At 49.1% G+C, this 20,415-nt stretch overlaps 1 protein-coding gene across 2 annotated transcripts in view; it reads right to left on the bottom strand.

Annotated features, from left to right (window-relative positions):
• Positions 1-20,013, bottom strand: part of SORCS3 (sortilin related VPS10 domain containing receptor 3) — a 593,451-nt gene extending 573,438 nt beyond the window's left edge. The window contains exon 1 of one of the 2 annotated variants that reach the window (XM_045438831.1): positions 18,662-20,013. In XM_045438831.1, coding sequence (XP_045294787.1) covers positions 18,662-19,288 — 627 coding nt within the window. In that variant the 5' untranslated portion in view covers positions 19,289-20,013. The remainder of the gene's footprint in view (positions 1-18,661) is intronic. The other variant, XM_045438829.1, reaches the window with a different exon arrangement.
• Between the last annotated feature and the right edge of the window lie 402 nt (positions 20,014-20,415).

The raw sequence follows: 20,415 nt of genomic DNA, 5'->3' as shown, positions 1-20,415 counted from the left end.
AGGGGGAGAGGTTAGGGATGGGGCAGGAGAAGGCAGGATCGAGGAACAAACTGGAAGCCCCCTTACCTGCTCAGAGGCTGACAAAGAGAATTGAGAGCAATGGGAAGTCACTGATGCATAAACAGAGTTTCTGTTTGGGCAGTGAGAAAGCTCAGGAGAGGGACAGTGGTGATGGTTCTCAGCAATGTGAGTGTAATCAATGCCACTTCAAAGTGGGTCAAATGGCAAATGTTATGTGTTATATACACACACACACACACACACACACACACATACATACGTGTGTGTGTGTGTGTGTGTGTGTGTGTGTGTGTGTATTTTAGAGAAAGAGAGCATGCAAGCAGGGAAAGCAGCAGAGGGGGAGAAAGAGAGAATCGTAAGCAGGCTCCACACTCAGGGAGAAACCTGAACTGTGGCTCAATCCCATGACCCTGGGATCATGACCCGAGCCAAAATCAGGAATCAGACACTCACCTGACTGAGCCACCCAGGCACCCCACCCCCCACTATGTTATATATATTTTTAAATCAATACATAAGATTTAAGGAGGGACAGGGGAGACAGTAGAGCTTTCCCCAATTCCCTGCCTCCTTAACCGAAGAAAACCCAGTATTAGAAGCATGGCCACCAGAGAAGCCAGCCTTTGGTCATGGCCCTCACTCTCACATCCCAGTGGTGTTCCGAGGCTTAGGGAGGGGTCAGAAAGGAAACAAGCATCTCTGGCTAGAGGGTACCCTCCTCCTGCTGCCGCCCTCTTCCTGCTGCCAGCCCTGAAGGTGGACAAGTTAGACAAATGGGACTGGCTGAGATTTCCGGAGTCCCCCTAAAATGCCTTCTGGGTGTACCATGGAATGAAATCAGTACCTCAAAGAGATATCTGCACTCCTATGTTCTTTGCAGCATTATCCACAACATGATATTTCATCAACCTAAGTGTCCATCAAAGGACGAATGGATAAAGGAAACGTGGTATATATACACCCACAATGAAATACTGTCCAGCCTTAAAAAGGAAGGAAATCCTGTCATTTGTGATGATGTGGATGAACCTGGAGGACATGATGCTAAGGAAAGTAAGGCGGGGCGGAAAGACAAATGCTGCGCGACCTCACGTGCAGAATTTCAAAAAGTCAAATTCATACAAGGCGAGAGTAGGAAGGTTGTCAGGGGTTAGGAGGTAGGAGAAAGGGGAGAGGTTGGTCAAAGAGTGCAAAGTTTCAATTATGCAGGATGAATAAGATCTGGATTTTTAATGCCCATCAATGTGACTGTAGTTAATGATACTATATTACATACTCGAAATCTGCTAAGAGAATAGATCTTAAATGTTCTCTCCACCAAAAAAAGAAAAAGAAAGAAAAAAAATATGGTAACTCTATGAGGTGATATGCTGGCTTGATTGTGGTAATCACTCCACAATGTATACATGTGTCAAAACATCACACTGTACACATTAAATATATGCAATTTGTATTCTTCAATTATACCTCAGTAAAGCTGGCGGGGTGGGGGGGGGGGTAGGCAATAACATGCAAAGGCCTCAGGAAAGGGAACTGAAGCACTACAGGACTGATGTTAGAACATTTTCCCAGGGCGGGGAGAAGGAAAACAGTGGAGGGTGCTGGGCAGAGAGGAGGCAAAGAACCAGAAAGGGGAACTGAACACACTTCCCTGGTCCCTTTCTTTTCTTTACTTCACCTTGAGGCAAACACTAGCCCAGCCCCCAGGCCTGAGAGTTGACACAGACTCTGGGGTGTTTCAGGTGTCCTTCTGTCTCAGAAAATTTCATCCTCTCGCCAATTGCTAAAGCCCTGCCTTATTTGCCATAAATTCACAAGAAGCAGTGGGTCCCACCCAGTTCACAAGGGATTCAGGGTGGACCTGTTAAAAGCAAGATAAACTCTCAGTTAAACACACACGCGCGCGCGCGCACACACACACACACACACACACACCCCTGAAGCTCGTTTCCCAGAAACCACACTGGTAACTTAAACCCAGAACAGGAGCCCCATAAGAACACAGAACTGAGCAATATGGATATGCAAGCACTTTTGCAGCCTCTTCAGAGTCACCTGCTGTTCTTCAAAGACGCTCATTCTCACCTCTTGTCATCCACACCCTTTTGGGGGGACATTTAAATAGGGGCTGGATCTGCGCTAAGATTAAAGAGAAAGGGAGGGCCATTGGTAAGTCTTGGCTCATCCCTCTGGACATTGCAGGGCTTTCCTCCCCTGGACACCTTACAGGCCCCTCCTCCCCCACCCCGGAGAAGGGAAATGGTGGTGTTGGATGGTGCAACTTCCCTCTGTCTGCCCTTCACACACACCCTCAGAGTAGGAAAAATGGGTCTCAGGAGGAGACCTACTATGAGATAAACAAACCATGCTTGTCTTCACGACCGCTTACCATCTACAAATCACTTTCCAGTACCCTTCACCGGCAGGGTGGGAACCTTGGCAAGCCTTTCAAGTTCACTAAATCCTCACAACAGCCGTGTAAAATAGGGATTATAATCCCAGTTTATAAAGGAGAGAGCTGGGTTTCAGAAAAGTAACCCGCCCAACGTGACAGAGCCAGTCAGAGGAGGAGTGAGGTCCACCTGACTGACCCAAGCACAACTATGCTGCCCAGAACATCCCCTCCCCTATGTCTCCCCAAAGTCACCGAATGTATTCGTTCTGCCCAAGGCTCCCTTCTGGGAGAGAAAGCCTTAGACTGTATTGAGAACTTAATGGAAATGGAGGAGCCTCAGGGTGTTGCAGAAGAGCACTGGACTAGGAGTCAGGGACATGGACAGTGGTGTGGGTGCTGCCGCCATCTTGGTGAATTTATCATGCCACAACCTCACCTGGCCACACTTTCCACATCTGAAAAAGGACCTGGTTAGATCATTATTTGTTCTTTCCAGCTCCAAATACCGTCTCTCCATTATTGATACTTTAAGCGGATCTTGGAGAGGATAATGTTTAACCCAAAGGGATAACTCTTGAATTGTGAAGTTTCTAGCAAAAGTAAAAACAAAAATCAGGCAGAGAATACTTCCTGCTTCCCCTCAAAAAAAATCACACCACGAGTACAAGCGACTTCGCCTATGATTTAATAGCAAAGGCATTCCCCTAAATATGTTTACAAATGTATAGTTTATAACACCCTTTCAAATATATGATTGCATTCTGATTCCTGCAACCATGAAACAGATAAGGAAACTTGAGTCTCAGTTATGGACTGACTTGGGCCATTTCATAAAGCTGGTAGATGGTGGTATGAAGGCTGGTCTTCCAATGTCCATTTAATCACAACCAAAAGGATACTCCTACATGTGCTTTGTGCATGGATCTGGAGTCCTACCACAGCATGAGCCCATCCACACACCTAAGCTTTCATCAGCATCATCATCATTACCATCATCATCCACAATGATCTTATCTGAGGACACAACAGACACTAAGCAATGGTTGCTGAGAACAATTACTAAGGGACACTAGTGTCATTTCAACACATACACCCAAACACCTGCCAACTCCACCTACTGGAAAGATCAGTGCTGTGTGCTCGGAGACGTGCACACACATGGCCTCCCCACCATTTTCTCTCCTCATCTCAGCTCCTGAAGAGGCACATTGATGAGTCCTTTCTTCCCAAACACACCCCTTTTCAGCATCCCTCAGTCTGGTACCGTAAACAGGCTTGGCTAAGACAAGAGACCATCAAGGAACCACAGGTTTTCTCTCCTGCCCACCTACGTTCAGTTACAGGGTGTGACAATGGTGTTTCACACCATATAATCAACCCTGCCCCTCCAACTCCATTTCTTAAAAAATTCTTAAGTGCACACGAAAGAGAAGAAAACACAAAACAGAACCAGAGGGGCAAAAGGCAATCTTGAAATGAATTTGACTGCAAAAGCTATGTTCCTGCAGGCATAGTAGATATTAATAATTCAACAAAATATTACAGTAATTACTATACTTTGCAAAATCACAACAGTGCACTTCAGTGCAACTCCTACCAATCTCCCTCCAACTGCAATTAATAAATAAAACACAATTCCCTATATTAAATTTGTTGTTTAAAAGCTAAATATTTTATCAGAACTAATATATTTTAAATAATCAGTCAAGACCAGAAAAATCCCTGGCCCCGCATGTCTCCCCACTTGCAGTGAAATCCCATCTTCACAGCTAGAGCAGAAACAGACTTCAACTAACAAGAATGCACTGAGTGTTAGGGCTTGAAGGCCCCCCCCACTGAGGGACCTGAGAACTGCTCGGCCCCAACACTCTGCTGCAATCTGAGCAGGCTGCTGGAAAGAGTGAGAAGGAAAAAAGGGGGGAAGATTAATTCTTTTGGACCATGAATTCTGACCTACCTCGCTGGGTTCCGGGAAAAGCCATGAATTACAAAGAGAGGTGAGGGACAGGAAACTACCACAGACACACCTAAGTATAGCCCTGAGCATGTGTGAGGCTAATGACCTTGAAATACAGGTGAGCCTCCCTTTATACTCTAGTTATGTTCCCACAAATTTGTTACACCCAATCTATCAAGTTCTGTTGACTTTACCTGCTGTATCAGTTAACTTCTGCTGCAAAAATGCTGGGGAACAAACCACTCAAATCTCAACCACTTATTCTCACAAGAATCATTTATGCTCATAAATATATAGGGTAGCTGGAGGTTGGCTGACTCAACTGCGCTCAGCTGGGCAGGGCTGCTCTTGGCTGGGCCAGGCTGGTGTAGGCTAGGCTTGGCTGCACATGACCTGTCCTCTCTCCCAGGACGAGCAAGTTGGCCTGGGCATGTTTCCTCATGCAGAGGCACAAGAAAGCAGGTGGATACCTGATGCCTCTTGCTAACTAAGCTTAGAACTGGCACTTCTTCTATTGACCAAAGTGCGTCACAAGGCCAAACCCAAAGTTAGGAGGTGGAGAAGAAATGCCCCACCCCCAGAGAAAGGGTACTACCAGGGCCCAGTACAAAAGGGGTTATAGAGAGGGGCGAGGAATTATATAGAGAAACCAACAATACAGTCAACTACACCTGCTAAGTACTTCTTCAGCTGGCTTCTCCTCACCCACCTCCACTGCCATCACCCAAGCCATCACTCTCTCTAGCTACAGCGACAGTCTGGTCTCCTTTCCCCCATCTAACCCATAGGGTGATCAGAGTGGTTTTGTTTAATGCACATTTAATTAAATGACTCTCCTACTTTAAACCCTCCCAATGGCTTACCCCTTTGCTCTTAAGATGGAGAATAAACTCCTCCCCCTGGATCCATAAGGCCCTACCCATCCCTGCCTGTCCAGCTTTATCTCTTGCCAGCCTCCAGCCCACAAACCCTCTTCTCTCTGTCCTTCTCTCTGTCCCTTTCAGATACTTTCTTCCCTCATGTCTCAGAAGCTATGTGCCCAGAACACTCTGCCCTCTCCTCTTCACCTAATTAACCCTGAGCATATTTAATATTTCAGCTCATCTGCTTCTGCCTCTCTGCCCTCTCCAAGTTAAATGTGCCTAGTGTAATCTTTGATAATGTCATGAACCTCTCTTTCAGAGCACTGATCACCATTATATACTCAGAGCCCAGCAGGGCCTGGCATCTAGCAGGTACTCCAAAAATATTTGTTGAATATTGATGACGTTTTCAAAAGCCATCTTACAGTTTTTAAAATGACAAATAGCTAAAACTACTCTTTTTTTTGGCCGAGTTTTATATTAAAAGTATTCAGATAATAAGCATCTATGGCAAACTGCTCTGTAGAGTTTAATCCCTCACACCATGCTGCTGATTTTGTATAAATCTGGTTGTAATGCATCAGGTCTCCTTAAAGGGTTGTGCATCAGTGACCTGAGCAAAGCCAAGGTGGCCCATGCTAGACACCTCCTTCCCTTACTCTCATTAGTCCTGAGTAGGAGAGGGATACCTATAATCCCCAAATAGCAAAGATGCAAAACGAGCAAGTAAGCGAAGTACTTCAAGACCCAAGGGAAATTTTTTTGACCCTAGACTTCCATGTCCAGATGAACCACAAGCCAATGCGAAAGGCAAATAAATTTTAGACATAAATTTATCATAATTTTAGACCATATAATTTATCATCCAAGCCAGGATTTCTTGAGAATTAAAAGCTATATATCAATATTTATGTCAGGACACAGAAATAATCCAGGACATTCTCATGCCCTCTCTACAAAAAAAAAACTGGAGGATAAACCACAGAAAAATGAAAATCATCCCAAAAAAGAGGAATGGAGCCACTCCCCATCCCCCCAAAAACCCAGAAGTACGAACCCAGGAGTAGAATAAATAGAAATAGTAAGATAAGAACAGGAAGACAGACCTAGAAAGAAATCAGTACAAATAAGAATATCCAATAATACAGTAAAGAAGCTGGAGTATCTTGGCACAATGGTGAAGAAACAGATGTTCCTTCTCTCTGTGAGGATGATAAAACAATTAGAAACTCAAGAAAAAAAAACCAAAGAGCAGTACAAGAAGGTTACAGCCCAAACTACTATGGCAGAATTCTGAGCAACTGTCACAGCATAAAATAATCTACCCAATCTTTACTTCTTATCATGTCACACAGATTTAGTCATGAGTATTGTCAACCATACTACTTTGTTGTAGATAATAAAAACAAGCATAATATTCTGAACATTTTATTAGTTACATTCACTGTGCTCTAGGTTACATCCAATGTATTTCCTAAGCACCTTCCGTTGTTCTCTGTTCCTAACATTTTCCTAATGTGTGTTTCCCACACACAAGACTATACACTTTGGGGGTGTCCAGTCTGCACCACTAGGCAGTATAGCAGATGCTCCCCCAAATACTTCATATTATCTGAAAAGAATGAGGCCAGGCAATCAATACAGGTCAAGTCCTGGAACAAATGTTTTTTTAAACTCCCAAATTACACTCCCATCTGAGAATTTTATTATATCAGATGTGACTTGAAATAAATTGTACATCGTGCCTGGAATAAGAAGCATGAGGTTTTTAACGCCATGGTATGTGTGCTAATGGAAGGGTTTCGTTTGTGCTGGGCGAAGGCAAAACAAGGCGGCTGTTGGACATGGTCTCAAATCTATTGTGGAAGGACCTCCAGCCACTTAAAGCATAAAAGGAGAGGTAAGGTAAACTAACACCATGAGTTCACACCACCCCTGTTCACATTGCTTTGAGAACCATTCTTTTTAAAATGCTTCCAAGTGAGTTATGTCCTTACTTAACTGTGACATAAAGGGAGCCAATGGGATTGTCCCCATTTCACACATAAGGAAATGACTGACCTAGTATCACATCTAGTTTATGCTGAGATGGGCCTGTATCAGTTTATGCAGCTCATCCATTCTATAGATAAAGAAATTGAATCCAAGAATATTCAATAACTTAAGGAGCATCACACTAAGCAAAGAAATGAATGAAAAAATGAATGAACAAATGAATGCACCTCTGCTTGGGGAAGACCAAATTTATGCATGCTTGAAAGAAGCGTTTTTCAGTATTTTTACCAGCATCCTAGACACTCTCCTTACTAATGTACCCATTAAAAAACAACTCTCATTCATAGACATATACTGAAGAGTTTTCATCCCCTTACACCTAAGAATGGTGGCCGGCTAAAAGCAGTTACTGTACGTGAGTCAGAAACCCAAATCCACAGATCTCAGCTCCCAGGCCAATATTCTTCCCATCCTATTATGATGCTTCTCACTGATGAGATCTTAGAAAGAAAGATACTAATGGGAAGCTAACTGCTCCCTGCCCAAATCCTGACAAAGTCTAAGAAAAAGAGGAATTGCACCCACTCCCAGGTAGGACATCATCTGCCAGCAGGTAGAGGTCAAAATTTTAGGGAGCCTCTGTTTTATGTATTATGAAGAACAACCACAGGTCCTAAGTGAGGTGGGGCTGCTTAGCCTTGAGAAATGACAGTGAACACTAATTTGGAGGTGTGTGTCCCCTTCTCAAATCCCCAGCACCATGTTCCCGCTACTCAGTATAAACCTGGAGTGGGATCGTGGGATCCTTTCTTTTGGAAGGTGCCAACTCCAAAGAGGACCTCTCAGAAGTGGGGGCAGTGACTTCATCCCCCTCCCCACACCCAATATGGACCATGGGAGGTCCCAGAACAGGCTTTTAAAAGAGTAGGAGGGAAATTCCTGGCTTGGTGTGATGGTTAATTTTATGTGTCAATTTGACTGGGCCACAGGGTACCCAGATATTTGGTCAAACATTACTCTGTGTATGTCTGCGAGGATGTTTCTGGAGGAGATTAATATTTGAATCAGTGGACTGAGTAAAGCACATTGCCCTCCCAGTGTGAGTGCCCTCATCCAAGCCAGGAAGGGCGGATTAGAACAAAAAGGCTGAGTGAGAAATAATTCTTTCTCTTTGCCTGACTATCTTCAAGCTGGGACACTGGTCTTCTCTTGCCCTCAGACTCAGACTCAGACTGGAACTACAGCTGGGTCTCCAGCTTCACAACTACAGATTTAAGACTTCTCAGCCCCATTTATAGTGTCTGTCTATTCCTCATAATAACTTCCTTTAGATACACATACATATACACATAGACACACATACATATGTACATATACATATACATATGTAGATATAGACATACACGCACGTACATTCACACGCACATACGCACACATACATATATATATGTATGTATGTATACATATACATATATATGTATGTAGGTATGTATACATATACATATATATGTATGTGTGTACATATACTTACTTATATACACACAAAGAGATTTACAATGAGGGGTGTATGTATGCACACACACATACTGGATATATTTCGGATGTATATATCCTATTGCTTCTCTTTCTCTAGAGAGCCCAGACTAACACACTAAGTCAAGCCAGCATGCAGAGAAACAACAAGTGCCAAGGGGATACGGGCAGAGAACCAACAGATCTGCCTAAATGGACAGATACTCAACCTACCCCGTTTCCTGCCCAGGCGAATAATAAGAACATTCTTAACCAACATGATAGCCTTCAACGCTAGACCCTTTATACTATAGCATACTTTAGACCCACACCGTCTCTAAGATTACCAACAACCTGTAGGTTCACTATTATCCCACTTTTACAGCCAGTGAAACTGAGGCTCAGACGTCCGTTCAAAGTCGCTGCTGCTTGGGCATCTTCTCATAACCCAATAGACATTTCAGAGTTTTGAGAAACCTTCCAGTCAAAACTTCACTTTCAAGTATGAGTAACACTGACAGCAGCACAGTGATATGAGCAACTCTTTTGCCTCTAAAAATAGCTTCCTCTACCTACCACCAACCTGGAAAACAAATTTCTCTGCATCTCCAGTTTTATGGTCTCGAAACTCTTATTGTAGCAAGTTCCTCCACTACATGTAATCACATTCAGATATGGCAACTTGAGCTACTTTTCTAGCCCTGAAAAAAAAATGTTCAATTCAGTAATTGTTCCCCATCTCCCACTGAGAACAGATTTTAAGAAGAAAAAGTTCATTTCTGATGCAGCAGTGTAATCTTTAACCTGACTCTAACCATCTGGAAGAGAAACTGCATACCTCACCATAGATGCCAAAAAGACTTGGAAAGCCCTGAATCAGGCATGTGGGATCTCAGCACCAGTGAGAGGGAACAGAGATGTTCAGGGGTGAGCCTACGCCCAGAGGCAGCAAGAAGAGGCCTTCCCTCAGCCCCAAGACACTCATTCTTTACCCAGGCAGTTCTAAGTATTTAAGAAAGTGTTTATTACATTCAACTCAGTAAGCTTCTACTGACCATGCACCATGCACAGGAAGTGAAGGGACACAAAGGGAGAAAATGCAGAAGAGATAGGGCAACAAAGCCTAAGTATCACTTCCTGCTGATTTTTACTTCTAGAGTCTTAGCTGGGTCATTAATGGGTTGAATGGACTGCAGAACGGATGTAATGTATTTGAACAAAACACCCATTTCCTTTTTCTGCAGGAAGAGGCTGATCAACCTCCCTGCCCCCCACCCCCCCAGGACTGAAGTGCCTTGTTGCCAATCAATATCCATCTAGGGGTCACCAAACATCCCCACACACAATTCACCTGCAGGGTGCTGTTTCTCCTCTTCTCTCCTTTAGAACGATTCCTTGTGCAGCATTTTTTTTTATTATTTCATCCTATTTATTTTCACTTCTTTCCCAGGGCAACACTCCCTCTAGTGTCTGTGTAGGGATCTCAGGTTCCACTCTTGGTGCAGAGGGTGCAAGCAAAAAGGGAATACAAGCCTGTATCTCGATGCGGATAAATCACTACAACATTAATAGTGGGTTTGGCCAGGGTGATAATTCTTGGAAAGAGGCTGCGGATATTCTGCAGATAGTTCTAGTCATGGATATTCCCATTTTACACTAGGCACGAAGCAGAGAGAGCTGGGAGATCAAGAGGAGAAGCACAGCTGGAACCTCAATGTCCATCCCATGGCTTCCATGTAGAAAAGTCTTCAGCACTACATTACAGGTTCCACTTGCCACCCAGCCTCAGCAGCCCACTGTTCTCCTACTTCCCTGAATGACACATTCCACTAACTCACTTCCTTCAAGAAGTCTTCCGAGATTAGCTGTGAAGCATAATTATGGGTGCCCAAGCCAAGAGAAGCTATTGTCTACCTTGCTGGATGCCTTCCTTAAGGCAGGGGCACCTTCCAGGGGCGCCTGGGTGGCGCAGTCGGTTAAGCGTCCGACTTCAGCCAGGTCACGATCTCGCGGTCCGTGAGTTCGAGCCCCGCGTCGGGCTCTGGGCTGATGGCTCAGAGCCTGGAGCCTGTTTCCGATTCTGTGTCTCCCTCTCTCTCTGCCCCTCCCCCGTTCATGCTCTGTCTCTCTCTGTCCCAAAATAAATAAACGTTGAAGGCTTCAATGAAATCCCCCCCAAAAAATGTCCCACGTAAAAGCTGTTAATTAGTGTAATCTTTAACCTGGTTCTAACTATCTGATTCTAACCACTTCTATTACAAATTCTGAGTAGGAATTTCAAGGTCCCCAGTCATTCCCTCCTGTCTTTTTCACTATCTCAGCACAACACAGAAGAGAGATATCGCAAAGGCTCATCTGGCCAAGGATAGGAGGTGCCTGGCAGGAGCATCTCCCTGAGGGTTCTGGCCAAGGCTTTTGCCATTAGCTCATTGGAAAACTTGGAGCAAGTACGTCCTTCCTCTGCTTCAATGTTGCCATCTGAAAGCGAAGGGAAAGCCCCTTCCAACACAAAAATAACAACTAAAGCAACTAAGGTATCCGCAGGGCTTGCCACGGGTCCAGCACTTCTTTTAAGCACTTTGCCACGTACGTTATCTCATTAATCCTTACAGCAGCCCAGTGTGAACGGTACTATTTTCACCACTCTCTTCTAATAAATGTACAAATAGCGAAGAAAGTATAACAACTTGTCCAAGGTCATAAGGCTATTAAGGACAGAGGCACGATTTAAAGCCAGGCACCCGGTTCCAGAACCCATGCTCCTAACTATTTACTATACGGCTGTCCCCAATAATCTCTGAAGAAGACTATGTTCAGGATGGATACACTCCACGGGCATGAATTCACACCCAGACCAAACAATCCCACAATCCACACCCTAACAGGATCCTTGATTTCCCTATATGGCTCTATTTCCAGTTTTTCCCCTAAACTAGGTCCCGGTGTGTGCCAAGTGACAGGCCCCTACTTAGCAGCGGGCAGTTTTACTGGCCAACCATCCTGTATGGCTGGCCCCACTGTGCTCCAGGGCCCTCTCATCTCAACCCACTAGGGATGCTTTCCTCCGCTCCCCAGCAAGGAGTTAAGAGCAGAAAGCTGTCTGTGCAATCCTGAAGTTCTTAGACTCCATTACTTTTTCCAAATTTACTACAACACATTTATTAGCGTACTATAAAGAAAAGCATTTCCATAAATAATTAAACCCAAACTACACTGATCAAAATAAATGAGCAAAATGTTCCTGGTGATGCAACCAGGCCTGATTCACTAACTCGAATAATGAGGTGACTCACAAGAGGCCCCCATTAACAACGGTTAGTAAGACACAGATTGTCCAACATTGAGGAGGTTGGTATTTATCGTCTGCAGATACCTCACTGGGTGGGCAGGGTGGATGTAGAACACAGCCAGGGAACCAGAGGAGGAACCAGAGGAGCCTCTTTGGTTAGCCTCGTGTATATTCATCCTAGGCCTCAGTCTGTCCTACCTATAAAATGGGCAGCATCCTACCTCCCCTGAGTGAAAATGCATAATCCTCTTGGACACAAAATGGTCTGTAAACCCAAGGAGAAACCTGGGAATGAGTAGGGGGCGGCTACACAGAGAAAAGGAACAGGAGAGAGTCCAGATCATGGGATGCCACGTTTCTGTCTGAGCCTCACATCCCTCATCTCTATGCTGAGCGATACGATGAAAACAGTTGCCACATGCCCTTCCTGCCTTGACATCCTATGAGTCTCAATGCCGTAGTATCTCTCAAGTGACCCTCTCTCCCCTGAGCTCACAGCCTGAAACAACTGCTTAACGATTAACCACGTATCATCCCCATGGCTTCTATCTTGCTGTCATGTGTTATTTAACTTTACAGAACAGCAGTCTCATATCCAAAGCATGTTGGAAGGACCTTGAGGCAAATGCTGTCTTATCCTTATTTGGCTCTCCCCCCATCTCACCCCTACCAATCCCACGGTGCCCAGAGCACTGCCACACACACAGGAAACACACAGCAAGCGGTCGACTACCTTCTGTGAGTCCATCTGATCTCTGAAGTCCAAAAGGAAGAAGCCAGGTTGTTGCCTAGCTCCTATCTCCATCTTCTAAGTGGGGTAGAGATGCCTCCAAATCTGGTGTTAAAAGTCACATATGAAGTAATAAAGCAGCTATATTAACTCAGTGCTATTAAGAGCGTCAGCCCGTCCTCCCCACACAGCTAAGGCGCCTTCCAGCTCTGGGTGTAAGTTCAGTAAGTATGTACTGAGCTGTGTGACAAGCACTGTATGCCACACAACACAAGAAGAAAAACAACACTCACGCTGAGGGGTGGGGGAGGTGCTGTTGTAATTATTTCCTCCTTCATCTCTTACCTTGAAAACACTTACAAAACCATACAAGATTAAAATAAATGAGTACTAAACCCGTGATCAAATGTGTGATGCAGTCTTTGACATTCTATAAACAATTAGGAAAAAGGGAAACAAATGCTTTCAAGGAAAGTCACTGCATTTGAATCTTGAGCAGAGCTATAAATAACAGGTGCATTTCAACAGAGGAAGAAGGGTACCATAAGTGGAGAAGACCTCAAGAGCAAAGGCTCAGAGTCGAGAAGGGGCTTGGGGCAATGAAGGGGCTCCCTTGGCTAGAGTGAAGGAATCCATCAGGGAACAGAGAAGTGGAAAAGTAGAGCCAGGACATACGCAGTGAAGGGCCCCAAATGCCAGGTTAAAGGGCTCTGGATCTGAATGCAAGCAGGTGAAGGCATTTGAGCCAGACGTAGATATACTAGATGAAATACCCCTGGTTACCATCGCTGTCAAGTTTGAAAAACCTGGGAAAGAAATCACTGATATCCCAAAGGACAAGGACTTCTAATTCCTTCATAGCTTCTGCTCAATAAGACTTGAGGCTGTCACCCTTCACCCACTTGGTCAAACACGGCTGAGTCCCTCCTGCATGTGAGACGGAGCTCTCCCATCTCCACTCACTGCCAGCAAAACCAGAGCACCATCCAGACCCTTCTCTCGGTCACTCCCCATACCTGGGGGTAAGGATGGTTACCAACTTCCATCCATCCCCCAGTGTCCATTCCACTTACCCAAGGTGGCCCGCTGACACTACACTCTCTCTTCTCTGCCTCCAACTTCATTAGATCGCTTTCCTCCCAAACTCTCTGAAAAATCATCCTTCAACATTTTCCCTCTATAAGAAAAGTGTCTCAAGCCTGCCAAGAGGCCAAAGAAAGCAGGAAATCAACAGGTGAGTCAAGCCAGCAGGCCTCAGGTGCACCTAGCCTTGGAGAAACCCGACCTTCAGAGGTATCTTCCTATCTCAGCCTGTCTGGGGTTGTCGCACCCCCTCTGCTCCTTATGGGATGAATCAGAGCCCACATATCATCCAGTTCCAAAATTCCCCGGTGACAATAATAGATTTACGCAGGCCAAGGAAAAAGCAGTTCTCCCTTCTGCCCTGAGCCTTCTTGCCACTGGAGCTGCAACCCTCCACTACCCCCCCACCCCCACCCCCACCCCCACGGCTGCTTCTCTTAAATCCAACACAACTGGAGAAGCCACTTCCCAGCACTTCTTTGCCAACTACAAAGCAAGTTCCAACCACTGCATTTCTGCAATCATTAAATCAGGCCTCCCAATTAAGGAGTTTGCAAATTCTGCTCACCTTGGAAATCACTGCAGGATCTGAGAAGCAAATCACACCCTGTAACCCAGCCATCAGAGGAAACGCAGAGCAGACAAATAGAGACAAACAGCCTGTGTCCAGCCCCCTCCTCTCTCCACTCCACCCCCAACCCCAGGCGGACAATGACCAGGAGCAATTAGGGCTGTGATGTCCCACAGCACTTCCCAGCTCCAGCTCAAAGGAGAGGTTCCCCTTGTAATATTAATTAAAAACAGATTCTTTTTGGCAACCCCCTGAGGAACAGCTTCTGTGGCAGGCTTCTTTATTAAGCCTCTGAGAAGGCAAAATGCATTAAGATATTGTGACACAAGGTTCGTGAGCAGGGACGATGAAGGCAAGACAATCCAGCCAAAAGCTATTTGAAAAATCTGTTTGAGAGCCACAATTAGCTGCTCCAGTGAGTGAAATACAATTAATCTGATCAAAGCTGTCACTATTTTGCACATTAGGAGTAAATATTTTAGAACACAGTCCAGCTGAATTAGTTAAAGGTATGAAATCCCACCTGGAAAACATCTGTGTGTTCCACCTCCTCGCGGGCTCAGGGATGGGTTATCTGGAGGCACCTGGAGTTACCAGCATCCCCTGCTTCTCAACACCCCTGCTTCTGCACCAATGTGCAGTGTTGGGCACATTAACTGAAAACTATCTGACAAGTCATTTCAACCAGACACGCTGCAGGGGCAGCAGGCTGCAAGTCGCTGCCACTGCCAGTGAGCTGCTGGAAAGGAATGGGGGTCATCCAAGGGAGAATGCAAGGTTCCCACCTTGGCAACACGCACGGGGGATCCCCATGCAGGGTTACTCCAAAGAGGAGGGGGCACAGAGAAGTGAACTGTCACCTTTACAACCTTCCAGTCTCCAGAGCCTTTTGCCAATCCAATGAGCAAGCAGGAGGCACCTTCCAGCATTTGAAGGAGAAGGGCAGAATGATGTGTTTTTCTGTTTCCCTGCAAGCTGTGGGGATGGAGCTCCCTCCAGGTGTTTGTGACACACTGTCTTAGCCATTAATCACCAGGAATCCAGCTGGAGACTGCCGGAGATAGGGTGGCAAATGTCCCTCCAGTGTGGAGGCTCCAAGTCCAAGTCCACTCACCTCTCGCTAGGAACACCTGGCAGGGTAGTAAGGGTCAGAGGGAGACCCAGACTCCAGCCCTTCTTGACACCTTCTAGCTCAAGCCTGCTGGGCACTTCCTCCTTTGTCCCCCAAGCCAACTGAGCACCGTCCTTGAACCAAAGTGGACACATGACCCAAGCCCTGGACAGGGATCTCCTCTGCCCCCGAGTCCCTGGGCACACCTGGACAAATGGAGTGGAGCATGTCCAGTTATGCCTGCCTGACATCCTGCCAAGTGTCAGACTGGAGTTTGATCTCAGTTACATGGGGTGACTGGAAACCCTCCCCAAAAGGGAATTCATATCAAGTAATGAGGTCCACCAAAGGCACTTGCAAGGAGAGCAGAAACCCCAGTTCACACTTAAACTGCTGGTCTTCCCAGAAAAGGATGTGTTTAATACTTCCGGTATCAGAGGCAAGATGGAACTCTCTTTTCACGTCAAAAGAGCCTGGTGCTAGGATATCTCCCTCCACTTTGAAACCAATGAGGAAGGACGCTTCCAGAAACTTCCATCATCCCACTCATCCCTCACCCTGGCTTTTATGTAGAGCATCTTCTTTTATTGCCTTCAGGAATGGGGGGGGGGGTAGATGAAGAAACCAGCCTGGTAATGTTGCAGAAGCTAGTTTCCCAGTTTCTCTTAGAGGGCTTGTTTCCTTAGAGTCTCTCAAAGAGAGGGCCATGTTAACATACTTCCCCTCTTCCCTCAGAGCAGCACAGATCTGATACTCAGTGAAGCCTTTCTCACTAATACTGCTTACACAGCATGGTCAGAAGAGGCAGGTCCAGCCCAGGAGCTAAAGAGGCAGTCCCCCTCTCCACTAGAAAGAAAGGACAGGATGGGGTCCCTGCACCCATGTGTGTTGCCTCGTCCTTTCTTGGACAGTTAAGACTGGCCAAGAACACAACCAACAAGCATCCCGTGGGCTCTTTGTGGACTGCCTGAATCTCATTGCTGTCACTAAGGGCTCCAAGGCCAACTGGTCCATTCCCCAGGTGCTTCTGCCCCTCGTTCAACTATGAGCCATTTGCCCAGGGGGCACAAGGCTAGACTTGCCCCCATCACTTCCTCTGCTGCACAACAGCATTGAAGACAGGCAGATGTAACTACCATTTGCAAAAAAGTGGCCGTTCTCAAATTCCATCTTCAGGGGACAAGTCAACACACACAAAAAAAACGATCCTTCAAGTAAAAGCAGAGACATAAGAAACGCTTTAGGCATTGTGAATTTATACCGTCCAAATGTGGCAGTAATATAGTCATAGATAATGTGAGGACAGCACCTCCTCCTTCTCCCAGAGATACATTTACTTCCACACATCCTGTTCATCCTCCTCACTGAGTGTGAACATGAACGAACACACACACACACACACACACACACACACACACACACACACACACTTCCTCATTATCAAACTAAAATGAAGTTGAGAGTCACACTCCCTGCTGTCAGAGAATTACCTCTCTCCCCCCCTCTCCCCCTCTCCCTCTGGAGATTTCCAAGTCTTCAATCACCCAGCCCTGACAAGGCCTGCTGTGCCCACCCCCTATGCCCAGAGTTGCACACTCCGAAGCTACGGGGGTCTTCACCAGAGGCAGATGAAGCCAGACACCGCGCCGCTGGGGAGTCGGACCGCGCAAATCCTTCCAACCCAGCATCCGTACCCAGGCTGGGCAGCGCGTGTCATGGAGAACCAGGAAACCTGTTTTGGGCAGCGTGGACATGCTGCACTCTGCGGACTCCCCGCTTTCCTGTTCCTTCTCACCCCTGTGACACCCTAGAGCCCCTTTAAAATAAGACGAAAATTTCCCAGGAAATCTTGAATGCCAGCCGTAAAGAGAGGCATGAAGGGGAGGGGAGGCGCTTTCCCATCAAATGAGTTCCCCAAAGCTGCCTATACAGACATTCATCACCCTCCAGACTCTGCCCAACGCCGCGTTCTGATTTTATCCGGAGAGCCAGAGAAGCGGAAAGGATTTTTCCCAAACTGGCTGAAAGTGGGGGCCGTGGACAGGAGGGGAGGGGGGGTAGATCGCGGGAAGCCGCCCCCCATCCACCGGAGAGCGCGTCCCCCTCCGTTTCCTGGCTTGGCCGCAAGGCGCTGGGCCCGGGCGGGCGGCGGGGATCGGGAGCCCCTGCGAGCGCGCTCTGTGGGCTGCAGCAGCTGCCCGGGGCCGCTCGAGCTCCAAGCCCGACGCAGGGCCGTCAGCGCCCGGGCCGCTGGAGTGGAAACTCAAGGGCGCCACCTGTCGGTGCCGCTGCTCTCAGGGGAACCTGGCAGCGGGGAGAAAGGGGTGGAGAGGTGCGCTGAAAGCACCGGGTCCCAACTCCACTCCGGGGGCCGATTGTGATGCGGGACGCAGCAGCCGAGGCGAGTGTTTTGCTCAGAGACTTAGGTGTGCCTGTGCATGCGTAAGGGTGAGGGGTGCGGAAAGCGTGTTGAATTTCACTGCACGCTTTAAACTTTTTTACTGCCTCTCCTATAGCTTTCCAGGCAGCTGCCTGGGTTTTGGAGGGGGACTCTGTGACGTGAAGGCCGAGGCTTGGGTGGACTCGGCGCAGCCCCCTCGCCGGGGCTGGGAGAAAGTGCGCCTGGAGCGGAGAGCAGCGGCCCCAAGACCGGCAGGGGTCTGGGAGTCTGAGTGGCCTCCAGCTCCCGGGTTCCTTTTCGCGTGACTGGAGGGGGGAGGCTCGGCAGTTGCAGGAATCCGTCAGTCTGCCCAGCGGGTCCTTCGCCAATTCAGACCGCGTCCTCACGAATTCAAGCGCCCGACGGGAAAACTGACTCTCCAAGCCGTTTACCAGGGAAAGGGACCACAGATCCATCCCCTGCTCATCTTTAAGACACTTCTTTCCCCCCTCCCTTCCCTCCGGGCTGCCCCAAATCTAGGGTCTCCAGCAAACAAACGTACACACCATCTTACAACAAACTCCGCTAACCTGTTGGGGGCGTGGGGGAAGCCAAATGAACCTGTTCTCTCTACAAGCCAGGGCGCCCCCGCCTCTGCCTCGACCCTCCAGCAACTATCTGTCCCTCGTTCCCGCCCCCCCCCCCCCCCACTTCTGCCCTGCTGTCAGGAGACAGCGGTCCGGCGGGTACTCACGCTGCTGTTGTGTCCGGACCAGTGCACCATGGCTTGATTGTGGGCCGAGTCCCCGGTCAGCGCGAACGAGGTGCTGGGCAGCCGGAGCTCCTCGGCCGCCGCCCCCCCGGCCCGCGGCGCCTTCACCTCCTCCCGGAGACCCTTGGCCGGAGGGCGGCTTCCTTTGGCACCATCAGACAAGGCAGAGGCCCGGGCGTCCCCGCGTTCCAGGGTACTGGGGGGCTGCGCCCGGCGACTCCTCCTCGCGCCGGCAGGCTTGCCCGGAGCTGGGGTGCCTTGTCCCCACCGCGCGCCTGCAGGCGACGGTCCCCCGCCTTCTCCCTGCTTCTTTCCGCCGCTGCCGCCGCCTGGCTGGGACAGCGGCTCCGGGCCGGGCCGGCGCCCCAGTGCGGCGCCTCTCCGCGCCGTCGCCAGCTCCTCTGGCCACTGGCTTGCCACTGCCCGCGGGAAGAGAGGAAGCAGCGCCAGCGGCCGCGACGCAGGGGCCTCGGGGCGCCCGGGACCGCCCGTCGCGCCCCAAGTGATCTCGGCGCCGGCCAGGACCCACGTCGACAGGAGCAGGAGCCCCGTCCGGGCGAGAGGCGCCCCGGGCCACCCTGCGGGGCGCTCGGTGCGCGCTGCCTCCATCCCGCTGCGGCTGCCGCGGCTCGGGCTGCCGAGAGTGTGGCGCCCGCCGAGGTGCGGGTCCGGCGCGGGGGGTGTGCGCGCGCCGGCGAGCCAGCGAGCGAGTGTGTGTCGGGGGGAGTGGGGAGGGGGCGGCCGGGAAGGAGGTGGCTCGGGCTGGCGCGCCTCGCGGGTCCTCTCCACTCTTCCCTCCTCGCTCTCGACCGCTCGCTTTCTCGAAAGGGCGATTCCAAAACCCAAGAAAAATTAATAAATGCCCCCTCGGTGCTTTTTCCCCCTTAAAATAAGATCCCTCACATCGTCCTCACCGAGCTCCTCCAGAAATTTTGTTAAAAGGGGTGTTCAAAGGTAATGAGAAAAATCCTCTTTTAAAATATGAAAATCAAGCCGGATCCAGGAGGAGGGGCTGGCGACGGACCCCAATCCAGAGTCTCTCCGAAACCCAGCCTCCAACCTGCTCCCGCCGAAGAGTTCGGAGTCGCTTCTGGCCGCCTTTAGGGGGTTACTCTTCGGGCCTGTTGTGGGGGGCGGGAGGTGGCGTGCAGGGAGGATGTGGGGGGGGGGGTCTCGAGGGAGGGGGAGGAGGAGGAAGAAGAGGAGGAGTAAAGTGTTTTCAGCGCCAACTGTTCGGGTTCGGAAGCCAAGGGGCAGACCGGAGCCTTCGCGTGCGGAGGCGGCGCGCGGAAGCAGAGCGCGGGATGGACCCGGGACTCCGCTCGCGGCTCCCGGGCCCGCCCCTCCCACCGCCCCCCGCCCCTCGCGGCCTGCGCCTCCGCCCGGTGCGGGGGCAGGGGGATTGCGTGCGTGCGCGTGCGTGCGCGCAGGCGGGAGAGGGTGAGGCGAGGGGTGCGCCGGGGGCTGGCGGGCTAGCGGGCGGGCGCCGCGGGGTGGGGGCACCTGGCGGAGCCCAGGGCTGGCTCGGTGTGCGGGGGCGCGCGCCTCCGTGCGTGCGCGTTTGCACGCATTTGTGTGCGTGTCAGTGTGAGCCGTGGGGTGTGGGGCGGGGAGGGGTCCGCTCGGACCGTGGGCGCTCTCGGATCACGCGCGGGCTATGTTTGCATTTCCTGAGCCTGCGAGTCTTCAGAAAGGCAATATTGAGAGCGAGGCAGGCCGCCCTGGACAGCCCCCTC

The sequence above is a fragment of the Leopardus geoffroyi genome, chromosome D2, assembly GCF_018350155.1.
Source record: "Leopardus geoffroyi isolate Oge1 chromosome D2, O.geoffroyi_Oge1_pat1.0, whole genome shotgun sequence".
In the NCBI taxonomy this organism is placed as follows: domain Eukaryota; kingdom Metazoa; phylum Chordata; class Mammalia; order Carnivora; family Felidae; genus Leopardus; species Leopardus geoffroyi.
This window is presented reverse-complemented; position numbering and strand designations above follow the sequence as displayed.